The sequence below is a fragment of the Mugil cephalus genome, chromosome 4 (genome assembly GCF_022458985.1).
Source record: "Mugil cephalus isolate CIBA_MC_2020 chromosome 4, CIBA_Mcephalus_1.1, whole genome shotgun sequence".
In the NCBI taxonomy this organism is placed as follows: domain Eukaryota; kingdom Metazoa; phylum Chordata; class Actinopteri; order Mugiliformes; family Mugilidae; genus Mugil; species Mugil cephalus.
This window is the reverse complement of record NC_061773.1, coordinates 11629851-11642893: the sequence shown is the minus strand read 5'-3', so window position 1 is coordinate 11642893 and position 13043 is coordinate 11629851. Positions and strand designations below refer to the sequence as shown.

At 41.7% G+C, this 13043-nt stretch overlaps 1 protein-coding gene across 3 annotated transcripts in view; it reads right to left on the bottom strand.

The window, feature by feature from the left end:
- Window positions 1-828: 828 nt before the first annotated feature.
- Window positions 829-13043, bottom strand: part of tafa3a (TAFA chemokine like family member 3a) — an 89218-nt gene continuing 77003 nt past the window's right edge. For all 3 annotated transcript variants that reach the window (XM_047581797.1, XM_047581798.1, XM_047581799.1), the window contains 3 exons: window positions 12689-12838; window positions 11766-11890; window positions 829-1593 (listed from right to left, as the gene is read on the bottom strand). In XM_047581797.1, coding sequence (XP_047437753.1) covers window positions 1582-1593; window positions 11766-11890; window positions 12689-12838 — 287 coding nt within the window. In that variant the 3' untranslated portion in view covers window positions 829-1581. The remainder of the gene's footprint in view (window positions 1594-11765; window positions 11891-12688; window positions 12839-13043) is intronic.

Below are 13043 nucleotides of genomic sequence, written 5' to 3'. Positions count from 1 at the left end.
TCCCTAAGGCGAATGTCACATGTGGGTGAAAAATATACATTTCCAGCTGTTTCCTGCCTCCTCACACAGGTCTGCATCTAACCTGTTTGGCCTCTGTGGAGAAGGGAAAGGAGGTTTATGTTGATGTCTACATTACATGTGTAAAAATGGATGCGCATTTTATTTGCTCTTGGACCCCAGCGATTCACATGGCCTCTAGGGCCAAATAATCCTTTCTCTTAATCCATTATATTCCACACAACTGAGCCCAACTCCCTCAGAAGATTTATTTTCTATAAGCTTTTAATGACAAAGTAACAATGGTTTTTGGATCCCTGATAGACAACGCCTTACGGGCAACTACTTGGACCACAAGGAAAAAAACTAAACAAAAAGGTGGGCATAGTTTGGTTTGTAGCATTAATTTAAACTTAAAGCAGTAAATGCAGACTTGAATGACACCGACATCTAGTTTGGGAAATGAGTAAAATAGGATTAGGGTTGTTTGAGGGTGAGAGCTAATTATCCATCTCTCCCCGGACCATGTTTCAGATGGCTTTTTATGAAGTCTGTTCATTTTAAGAAAAACTGTGCAGAGATTTTCCCTTTTGTATATTTGAACATGGCTTATTTTTGCATTTTTGCTGATTTTCACATTTCAATTCCACCATAGAAACAACCTTGATGAGCTGCGAGTTCTCCTCCTCCTGCTATTTTTTTTTTTTTTTTTTTTTATTTTATGCGAGATTGTTTACTTGATCTGCTCATTATAAATCAGCAGCTCCTGCCCGTACAGCACCATGGCCCGATAACCTGTAAGAAATATACAAACTTAAATTAACAGTGATATCCATTGAGTTAGATTTATTGAGATAATATTGACATTTGTAATGAATAGCAGTCACCAGGCTTTGAAAACAACAGATACCTTCAAAACATTTTGGCAGAACTTAGCTATGTTGACCCTTGGTGACTTGTAGTCAAACATCAGTACATTTTTTTCTTGGTTTTATTGATGTGGCATTTTCTTTGAAAATAAGACTTGACATCCTAACAAACTTAAAAAAAGAAATCCAGACACCTTCAAATCAACTAAAAGAAACAGAAGAGATATCTGTTCCATAAGGCTAAAAGGAACTGAAATGTTCTTCAACACAGATATGCATCAAGAGTCCAGAGGCTCTTTGTGGCAGGAAAATAACACAAAAGTTTCACATCACATGATTTTGTTTTTAATGGTGATTTTTTTTCCCCCCTCTGGTGTAATCCACAGTCTTTTAGTCAATAGATATCTTCATGGTCGAGTCTTCTAGTCCATAGGAATAAAACTATAATACAAAGAGAGATTTGGTGGGCAGCAGAGCTCAGAGACAGCTACTGTTGATGCTGGATCAAAAGTCAGGAATCTGGATATGTAGTCTTATTTCAAGCTCCCTTTTTCCTTTTTTTCCCCGTTCATTCATTCACTGGAATGTCCATGATTAAGGTCCTTGTTGGTCCGTGGTTTCCACCAATCCTCAAATCGCATGATATCCAAATGTCCTGCGGTGTTGGTCAAAGAAACGTCTGGCTCCGAAATAAGGTTATCCTCGAAACAGACGACTATCGGGTGACCTAGAAACAAAGGGAAACAGAAGCAGAGGAATTACTGAAAGGATGCTGAGGATGAAAAAGGGATTTCACTCATAAAATGATAACAGCAGGAACCAGACCAGTGCTATCTGATATTTGATAAGTCTGACAGAAACCTTGGGGTGGAGGTATTGAAAAATGAAATCTATTTTTGGTAAGCAGAAGTGTAACTAGCAACATTGCATGAAGAAAAAATGTGTTTAAAATCTGAGTATTTGGCTTTGTCATCTTTGCTTCCTTTAAAGCCATAAATAGCCTTTGTACCATGAATTATTTTGAAGAGCTGGTATCCCTTCCTTCCCACTATGACTGCAATTGATGTTTGGTTAAATGTTTGGTTTAACACATCGTAAAACTGGCCACTACACTTAATTGAACCATTTATTTTACCAGCAAAAACTAAATGTGACTTTATTATAATAAGATTATAATAATGACTGGATTATGTGCTTAATGGGACAAAGTGTAATAATGTTCTTGATCACTTAAATTTTCAGTCGTTGTGTTTATGCTGTGATTTGTCTGGCGTTACTTAGCAAATGAAGCGAATTTAACAAAGTAGCAGTTTAAGTTAGTAGTTTTTTTTTTTTTTTTCCTGTGAGAATGACATGTGCTTTTTTGGCGACTGCAGTAATTGTTTAATCAATAATTTAACTGCACACGCTACTGTGTGAACGAATGGATGGGTCAAACAGCAGGAACTGAAATTTCCCCATTTCCCCAAGGACAATTAAGGGTTAAAATTTATTTAAAAGGTATTTATTTATTTTTATTTAAAAGCAAGTTCGTGTTCTGCTGCTGAACATCCAGCAATAGTCTATCTGTCATGAATGTGACAGGTTCAAGGTGTTCATATTCCCAGCTGGCGTGTTTATAATTCAAACATCTGTGGCGTTATGTAGCAAAAGCAGGAAGACAGTGAACCTCTCGAAGTCAGATGTAATGCAACGTACATCATGGCCGATAATTTCCATGAAAACACGGGCAACATTATTATTCATGATGGCATACTGCCGGCATAAGTGTTCTAAGACGGTTTCATGAATATTAATCTAGAGGATTGAAAGACGCAGTTTGTACTACTCTCACTCTAAGCATAACTCTAAAAATACTCTGGAAGGTGAATTGTTGTTCCTTGATGGTTTGCCCTTTAAAAAAAAAGTAGAGCACAAGCAACTTTTTGACTCAGCCTGTGATGTCGTAGGACATCACAGGCTGTGAAAGCTCTCACGCAGATGAAATGAGATTAGACGATTTCTGTGCGAATGTTTGCTTATTACTGACATTCAGTTAGCAGTGGGACTCGCTGGGCGAATCGACGATTGCTTAACCCCGCACCAACAGTGTTCAGAGCAATGCAATTCTTAAATATCCTGGAAGTGTGATCTCTCTGCTGCTTAGAGCTGCAGATGACGGCATGGCGCTTGCTGTTTGGGGAGGCACAATTTAATTTTCACTTCCGCGTGACAATCCTCAGGAATCACGGGTGTGAGAGAGACTGTGAGGGAGAATATGAAAATGATTCTCGCTACAGTCGTGCCAGCAGGATGTAGACATACTAGTACATTCATGCATTAACTCTGGTACATTTCTACTGCTGCAGCAGTGCAATAATCCATTTACAAGCCGTACACACTTTGTTATGTACATGCTGAAGTTTTCTATTTCACTCATGACCTGAGCTTATTTTAAACATGTACAAGCTTTCTTATTGTAAAAGAAAACTTCAAAGGAATACAGCTGTAGCTGTAAGACCACTTTTAAGGGGCTTCTCGCTAGAAACAAGAGAAGGAGAAAACAGCTTAGACACACACAACGTTGAAACAAATTAAGAAAAAAAAGTCAGAGGCAACAACACCTCGGAGCCTGGCAAACCCTTATCAAGGCAATTAGCATGCTGTGGTGTTGTGGGTTTCACTATGAGGGTTATCGGTGAGTTAGCGCACAAAGGGGAATTGGCAAAACAGAAGGCAGCTCCTCAGGGTTTGCTGCTTAAGCCTCTACAGGATGAAAGACCACACTTGACTGGTCAGCTGTAGGTTCAAAGTCCCATTGACAAACAAACTAAGACCCTACCTTTGATGGAAAGCCACTGAAGCACTCGTGCGGGTCCATGTGCACATTTGCAAGTACTTCACACTCATCAAAAACAAAATTAGGAATTATCTCTGAACCCTCAGAGTTTCAAAGAATAGATCTATTACATGTCATTTATGTATTTTTTTAAATCTCCTGCCGGTTTATTGGATGTTTTTTTCCGTCTTCATTGTTGCCCTTAAATCCCAAATTACACAGTCGATGTCGGTCTCCAGCAATGCCTTAAAAACAAATCAATCATCAGTTGAATGAGTTAGCTCCTCTTTAAAAGCTACCCATGGAATAAACACCTCACACCTTCGTCCTGCCTTTAATTCTAAATACCAGCTTCATTCACATGCTGGGTTGACGGACTTTGTCTGGGATGCCTGACATTGTCCTAACACACGTTTGCAAATGTGCAGCCTTCATCAAGCAGATTTAAATACAGGACAAAGATAGCACAAATAAAACAATTTTAAATGAAGGCTTTTATTATTAAGGGGAGAAAAATCCAAACCTACATGGCCCTGTGTGAAAAAGTGCCCTTCCTGGTAAAATGTACCTTCTGTGGTTAATCACAACTGAGTTCAATTTCTCTAGCCACACCCAGGCCTGATTACTGACACACCTGTTCCCAATCAAGAAATCACTTAAACGGGACCTGCTGGGCAAAGTGAAGTAGATCAAAAGATCCTCAAAGCTAGACCTCATGCCGAGATCCAACGAAATGCAGGAACAAATTAGAAGAAAGTAATTGAGATCTATCAGCCTGGAAAAGGTTATGAAGTAATTTCTAAAGCTTTGGGGCTCCAGTGAACTACAGTGAGAGTCGTTATCCACAAATGGAGAGAACATGGTTGACAGTAGTGAACCTCCCCAGGAGTGACCAGCCGACCAAAATTACCCCAAGAGCGCAGCGACGACTCATCCAAGAGGTCACAAAATACCCCCCAACGACATGCAAAGAACTGCAGGCCTCACTTGCCTCAGTTAAGTGCAGTGTTCATGGCTCCACCATTAGAAAGAGACTGGGCTAATGTGGCCTCATGGCAGAGTTCAAGACCAAAACCACTGCTGATCAAAAAGAACATGACGGCTCGTCTCAGTTTGGCCAGAAAATATCTTGATGATCCCCAAGACTTTTGATGAAATTCTCTGTGGACTGACGAGACAAAAGTTGAACTTTTTGGAAGGTGTCCCCCCCCATTACATGTGGTGTAAAAGTAACACCGCATTTCAGAAAAAGAATATCATAGCAACACTAACATCAGGTGGTGGTAGTGTGATGGTCTGGGGCTGTTTTGCTGCTTCAGGACCTGGAAGACTTGCTGTGATAAATGGATCCATGGATTATGATGTTTATCAAAGCACCCTGAAGGAGAATGTCAAACCAATACTTTCACACCATTGTATGAATGGCATGTTGCCAATCCTGGGTTGTATTTCAGTTTAAGAAAGACTTTTGAAAACAATGACACAGACACTGGATCTTTTAGGTCACTACACATCCCCTACCACAAACACATCCGTGTTAACTACAAGTGACCGTGTGGATACCAAATCACAGATACTGTTGACCTTGTTGTTCATACTGGTAGTTATTAAACTGTAATGTTCACTCTTATTCGGAGGATTCTCGACTATCTCTGTGTCCATCAGCGTTATAAGAGCATTATTTGGGAACCATGCATTTTCTGGAAAGTGGACGAATTGAGATTATTTCTGAAATGGGTGATAAAACGCTCAGAAGTAGAGTGGAAGTCCATGTGAGTTATCATCACCAAGTGATTCTCAGAATGAGAAAGAAAATACAATGCATAATGTGATGTCCATCAAACTTGAATTTGAATTTGATTACCACTCTTTTGTAAAATGACCGCAGACAGCAAATGGACGACTCTGTGTGTTGTTGACATTTTTAATGCATTCATCTCACTATTAGAGAAAAACTTCAGTCACATGGATGGAGTGAGAAGTGACATTTAGATGTTTTTTGAGCGGGGACAAATGCTCAGTAAACACTATTAAATCTCTTTGGAATAAGACTTCAAGATTATATCAGAATGAGATGAGAAAAAAACACCAGATTCCTTTATTCAATTATCTTCTAAACTTGCCAAATTCTTATGAAGAAACTGAACTAAACCTGCAGTATGTGTGTGAAGCCTCAATACATATGGTACTGAGGCGGTGCAGCATGCTATGTGCAAGACAAATTTTCTCGAAAAGAAATCCTTCTCCGACAGCTATCCATCATCAAACTTCCCCTGCGTTCTCCATAAGCGTCACAGCACCCGTCAAGTGGAAAGGCTCGGTGGTTCCTTTGCCCTCTGTCTTCTGATTGATAGGAAGTGAAAAGCAGGAGCCGTCGGGGTTATAATGCCTGACATTACCAGCAGGACTATAAAACTAGCTGCTCGTGGACATGAAGAGAAAGATGGAACAACTGGACTTGTCTGAGAAGGGGTCTAGAGGGCGTAAAGACGTCTGATTTACTGATGTGACTTCATCATGAGGTGAAACGACATAATTTTTTATCAACGTCACCGCTGGACATCAAAGAACAAAGGATTTATAGCGCTGTCTGAGGCATGGACTGTAAGGGAGGGTATATGTTTACATCTGCACCATCCATTATGAGAAAATATTAACAGGGTGATTTTACCTCTAAAGTTCAGACTAAAAGAACTGTAAAAACACATATTGACATTTTATATATGTTAACGTTGACATACTGTATCAGTATCTCTTCATAAAGTAAAAGTAAATAGAATAAAGCATAGGTCTTCAACAGGGGGCGTACTGCAGGGGGGTCACAAAATAATTTTTATTTTTTTTTATTTCCCCCCACAATTTTAAATTTATTTAAATACAATACCCCTATCAATGCTGAGCCAATCACGAGGCTGCATATTACACGCTGACTGTCAGGTTCTGAGAGTCTATTCAGTCCCCAGGTAAAATCCCAGAGGCATGCTGCAATAGTGGCAGAAGAGAAGCTAACAGTGCAGCTCACTCCCATCAGCCAAATACTGAGGCCAAAATGGATCGCTTTGTCGCTTGAACAAAAAAATAAATAGAAAAGAAATAATAAAAAAAAAAGAATATTTGAACCTGTGTATTATTTGAATAGCTTAATATTGAATGTAGGATGATAATAATAATCTGTATTTATAATTTGCACTAGACTGAGGAGTTTAATATAGAACACATATAGGTACCCTACTTACTCCCTGCAATTTTCAGGACAAGCTTAGATGTTCAAGTTTGAGATGAACAGTCTCCAATAACTGCAGCAGAAAAGGGAGCTTGAGTTTGAGCATGCTCAACTATGTTTTACAGCTACTCGCTACCCACGCCTCTGTGCAGGTGAGTGCTTAGCTGGTAGAACATTGGGTTTATCTGCTGGCCTGCTGTTTGAGGAAAGATGATGATAAGAGCTCTAAAAGCACCAAAGCTGGAGGGCAGAAAACCTGAAAAATGGAAGATTACATACAGTCATTTAATCCACACATCTTGGTACACATAGTTAGGTCTCTGCAGTGAAAGGACAGGACTCTTGATCCCCAAGACTCAGTTACATAAATCTGTTCAGATTGTTAATAGGGTCAGTAGCTTTCCACTTGATTGTCAGGGCAACAATAAGCCTCTGACCCTTTTCGCTTATCATTTTATGGCATAAGCTGATTTGCTAAATGTTCATGGGTTTGATTACAGGGTAGAGGGGTAACGCTGTACTCTACACACTATTACACTATTTTGTGTAAGGTTTATTTTTGTCTGCTCAACAAGGCTTTTTATTTGGTGAGTGAAAGACGGTCACTGAACCAACAGCACACTTAGGAACCCGAGAGCTCCATCCTCAGAAATCCCTTCGTCCATTCCTCATATTGATGTTAACTGTCCAGGAAGCTTGGGCACAGAGCCCTCTAGCAAACACAAGGCGTCCCTCGCTGGCTCTCTGTGGGAGGCAGCGAGGCCATGAGCATGGAGCGACCCCCGCTGACTCCCTAATCAAAAAAAGAGTCGAGGTTCTGACGGGTTCTACTAGCCACCTGGACCCCTGCTTGTCTGTGCCTCTGTTTCTGCTTTCCCGTGGCTGTGTGAGAGGGCATGAATTATTAACCCGGCTAAAATAAAAAGCTCTGCTTCATCCAGGCCTCCTGTAGCCATGAATAATGGAAGAGGCAGCTCAACTACAGGCGTTTGGTGAGTCAAACAGTGGACCGTGATGGATGGCCAAGGGCCTACTGTGCCCCCTCCACTCCTAACCTACCATCCACTCCAGGTCTACCACACCCCGAAACCCCAAACAAGCGTCCCGATAACCTCTATTAATGTGGAGAAGTGCTACCACTTGAGCCCTCTTGCCCTGCTTCAGCACATCCCATTCCACAATTTTCTGGAGGGATTTTTGTTTGTTGTTTGTCTTTCTTCTGCTTTCACTTGCCTTTGTCTTGCTTCTTTCTGGTGTTTTTGAAGTCGTATGCGAGCCTGTTCAAAAGGAGGCCTTCTCTCTCTCCCTTTGCCTTAATGCTAAAAAGCTTGAGGGTGAAATGGATAGGCGTGAGCTGGATTTCTGCTCAGTCATCAGAAACATTCTTACGATTCCTCGGAGGCTGCAACTTCCAACTTGTACCAATGAACTCACTGGTGTACAGTCACACTGTCTATTATAGAAGTGATAATTGTTTTTCCATTTACAAAGTAGTCACATGCTGTGAGCTTCCATATCTCATTTCTCACCAAAACCAGACAGTCTCATGTTAATTTAATTCCTATTTTTAATCTACTTCCACGTATGACTTGACACTTTGAATGTTTGCTTTTGATCTTATCATCTTCAAGAGATTATACTTGGCACAAATTCAGATTTTTATGTTATTATACAGAAGAAAATATATATTCTTGTGGCAATTTATGCATATCCACGCATAATTCTGACACATATTTTGCATTTAGTCTTATAACAAGCTCAGACGTCAGCCTTTGGTGAAGACTCTTGAGTTTATTTCACGATTGTTGATGAGAACACTGACAAAACGCAACAGGAATCAAATTAGATTGTATTTTAGGTAAGTACTCATCGCTTTTCAAAACAAATACGTGGCACTGTCATTTAATTGCTCGGAAAATGATACAGTTTGTCAGTTTAACAAACTGGAAGTTTGAGAAATCAATCTTAGTTGATGTCATAAAATCATAAAAGAAAAATATCATTATACAAGAATTGTGACGTTAAAGTATTAACATATTACTTCTGAATGATGCCTAATTGCTGTGAACCGACACCACACTGAGGCATGAATATTCAGTATTTATCTCAGGTCAAAAGCCAATAAGCAGTCAGTGAAAGCTGCCACTGACTGTATAATCTCTGTTAATATGAATCTGATGTCACCGATGAATTACAGTGATTACAGACACTCTACATGGTGACCATTAACATATAGGAACAGTGATGTAAACACGACAAACTCATCCTCACTGTGGAGAAAACCAAAGATACTGTTGTTGAATTCAACAGAGGTCACCCTCAGCATCACCCACTGACCATCCAAGGTGCTGCTGTGGAGAGGGTTAACAGTACCAAGTTCCTGGGGATGCACATCTCAGAAGACCTTTCCTGGACTAACAACATACCATCACTGGCAAGGAGAGCTCAAAAACACCTCTATTTTCTCCTGGGAAGAACACAAGTCCCACCCTCCATCATGTGCTCATTCTACCGGGGCAAAATTGAGAGTGTCCTCACTGGTTGCATCACTACGTGGTACGGAGGCTGCGCTGCCTCCTGCCAAAAGACACTGCAACGCATAGTGAACACAGACAGCAAGATCATAGGTGCCCCTCTGCCCTCCCTCACAGACATTTTCCACACCCGCCTCACACACAGAACCATCAGCATTGCCGGTGACCCTTCCCACCCCGCGCATCCCCTCTTCAGTCTCCTGCCGTCGGGGAAAAAGTACCGCAGCCCGCGGCCCCGCTCCACCAGACTGTTGAACAGCTTCGTACACCAGGCTGTCAGGGTGCTGAACTCTGCCCATCTCCTCCACCACCCGCCCACAGACTATAACCCACCCATCACACGCCGAGACACCTGACAGGTGTCTGCACCTTACGGCTTACTGCACCTTTCTCTCAATCCAGAATGTTTACGTTTTGTCCATTTAGATTTTTATCCTGTATATTTTATGTGTGTGTGTGAGAGAGAGAGTTTTCCTGTATGCCAAAACATATAGGGAAATTGACAATAAAGAAATCTGAGTGCTGCGTGCTTCATGTATGCATGTACAATGTATCTCATACTAAGTGTCTGAAACATGCATACATGTCTGTGTCTCTACCATATACTCTAAATAAAAACACTTCCTTCCATTGGTCAAACTAATGTTAGTATCCTTGGGATTCGACCGGCACCATCTTACAAGTTTGGAGCCACATTATTGACGACCCATCCACACCATCCACACTTCTGCCAGACTCACTCACATTTCATATAATTAATAGTGCACTTTGGTCTACCTCCTCCAGAAAGCTTGGATTATACAATATTTCTTATATATTTTTTTTACAACTCTCACGGCCCCGCACGACTGCTTCATGGAGAGGTTGGCATGGCAACTGGCAGTGATAATGATGTCAATGATGTATGATGTAATTATGTATTTTAGTATTTTATCTACCCACCAACATCGAGGGTGTGGAGCTTATGACCTATACTGCAGCCAGTCACCAGGGGGAGCTGTACTCGCTCTTTACTTTCATTTTGAGGAGTTAAAAATATACCACAGCCAGTGGGCCAGCTGGCACCTAGTAGATACAGTCAATGGTTGGCATGTGTGAGAGATAACTCTTATTCCAGCAGGTGGCAGTAGTCTGCATACGTCATTCAAAAAGGAATCTCCAATGAGCCACAACTAGCTGGGAGGCTAAGATGAGCTACGCACTGCCATACAGAGGCGCCGGCTCCTGAATCTTGCTGATCAGCTGACCATTGTTTATTTTTGTGATGTGTTGCTGTGCACACATTTCTGTTTTTCAGTGTTCAGATCAGATGAAGATGTAAAATGAGAAGGGCCGTCTGTGTATGCCGACTTCATCGTTCACTGTTTTGTTTACTTTCGTCACATTTGCTTTTCTTCTCCTGCTCTGGTTTTCTACGCTGGACAGTGAATGTCTTTGACCGTTTTGTTCTGCTGCCAGTTCAACATGCCCCGCAGAATCGACTGAAAAGCCACCACCAGGGCCACAGACGCTCATGACAGTCCGACACTGGCAAACAGCCCACTGTCAGCTTGGTGTGTCACGACCCTTGGATGTGTCTGGGCTGAGAATGAGAAGGGAACTGAGGGCAGAAGCAACTATTTACCAAATTTTAAGAATGCATCATACATTCTTGCTACTGGGTCAGTTTAATTCTCTGGCTACCTGCTACGAATTAAATCCGACTGCTGAGATCAAATGCGTAAACAGATGGTACCAACATGTCAACTATAATTGGTCTAAACAGCACAGCTTTGAAAAAGTTCTGCAACACGTTCACATATACTAGTACTTTTCTGTTACTTTTCTTTTGTGGTGTGATAAATTGTTGGGCTTTGATCATAATGCACCAGTGAGGACGTCTTGTTTGGGAGCAGGTCCACCAGAAAATCCTGCTCCGTCCCTCAGGCTCCTGGATTGTTGTCTACCTCATACTTCACAGCTCAACTAAATCAGCAGCTTAAGTAAAATACAGTAAAACCACTGTAGTTAGACTTCTACAACAAAATGGGACTGTAGCTAAATAGCCAGCTGAACTTAACTCAACCCTTTCTGGCATTGTAATCCCATCCCTTCAGCACACTTGGCTGCCTCTCGCCCCGTGAGTCACATCTCCCTCTCTGCTGCCTCCTGCACTCATCTGACGCTAATAAAAAATCTTTCAGTGTGCTCTCTTTAGCTCTTTCTTTTACCTAACGCTCCTCCATTATTCTACAGTCACGCTTTGATACAAGCATTACTCTAGGCTGTGTGTTTGTAGTCGGTGTGGTGGTGGCACTTGCTTGTATTTCGTGAATTTAACTCACCTTGGTTGTCTTGACTTTGTTCCCTGTGCTGCAGCTCCATCCTTTAAGATCTGGCAGCACTTTACACTCTTCCCCGTCCATGCAGGGATGCATCTGGCACCACCACTTCTGAGCAACTATGGATGCTGCAAGAAAAATACAAGAACAATAATAAAAAAAATCAGACAAATAAAAGAAAGCCCTGGAAGCAATTAACAGCATACTGTTTGAAAGAGTAGCACGGATCAGCCCTGGCTGAAGAAACAACGAGCGCCTCTGGCTTCTTTCTACACCACAGTGATTGAAGGGAGTGTCTTGATCTCTGTGAGACCTGTCAGTCTTGCCCTGGTGTGTTTTCAGGTCTGAATTTCAGGGTGCGGGTCAATGTCAAGCGAGTGAGTGCTATGTGCCGGTATGTAAAGTGTGAGGAGGTTGTTTGTATGTAGGGGGAGTAAGAAAAGTACACGGCAGGCTGGAGCGTCAAGGTCTTATATTGCTTCAAGGAGGCCTGGAGGGGAGAAACAGCTTCCCCTGACATTTCTAAAGTGAAGAAAGAACTGTCAAAATCGAGGATGCTCCTGTCAGAGCTATAACAGCGAAGAGAGGAGATAGGGATCGATTCACCTATAACTGAGGCCACTTTTGACATGATATTAAATGACCCGGCCATCTGTCGACTCCACTGAACGTGTCTGATATCGGACAACAGACAAAGAGCTGAGTGAACAAACTGGTATGTGATTTGATCTTGAAGATTATGAAGAATTCCGGTTCCACAGCACCGTAGTTTTCTCTTTTTCCTTTCATACCATAAATTTCTCAAACCTAAAGGATCAGTGGGGAAAAATGCACCAGGGGCACAGTGACAGGTGTGACAGTGCTGCACCCTAATCAGAAGTCGGTCTCAAATCATTACCAAAACTGTAATGAGAAGCCTGGCATACCGTCTACACAAGATGGAGCCGCTCTTGTTGTTCCCGCCACCTGTCCGGGGAAGCAGGAGCATTTGACAGTCTGGGATCTCTCCTCGATCTTGTTCTTGTTGCAGCATCGGTGTGCAGCAATTACCTCACAGGTTCCTGCCTTCACATGAACTGGAAGCACAAACACACACACACACACAGTGGTTAGAGTGAATGTGGCAGCCTTTAGCAACATAAATCCAGCTGTACCTGCACCTAGCCACATGTACGATACGTGATTTAATTTGTAATTAATAAAGACCACATAATGTTAAACAACAACAGACGGACACATTAACTTTCAGCAAATACCTCACACCATTGTACAGTATGTGCA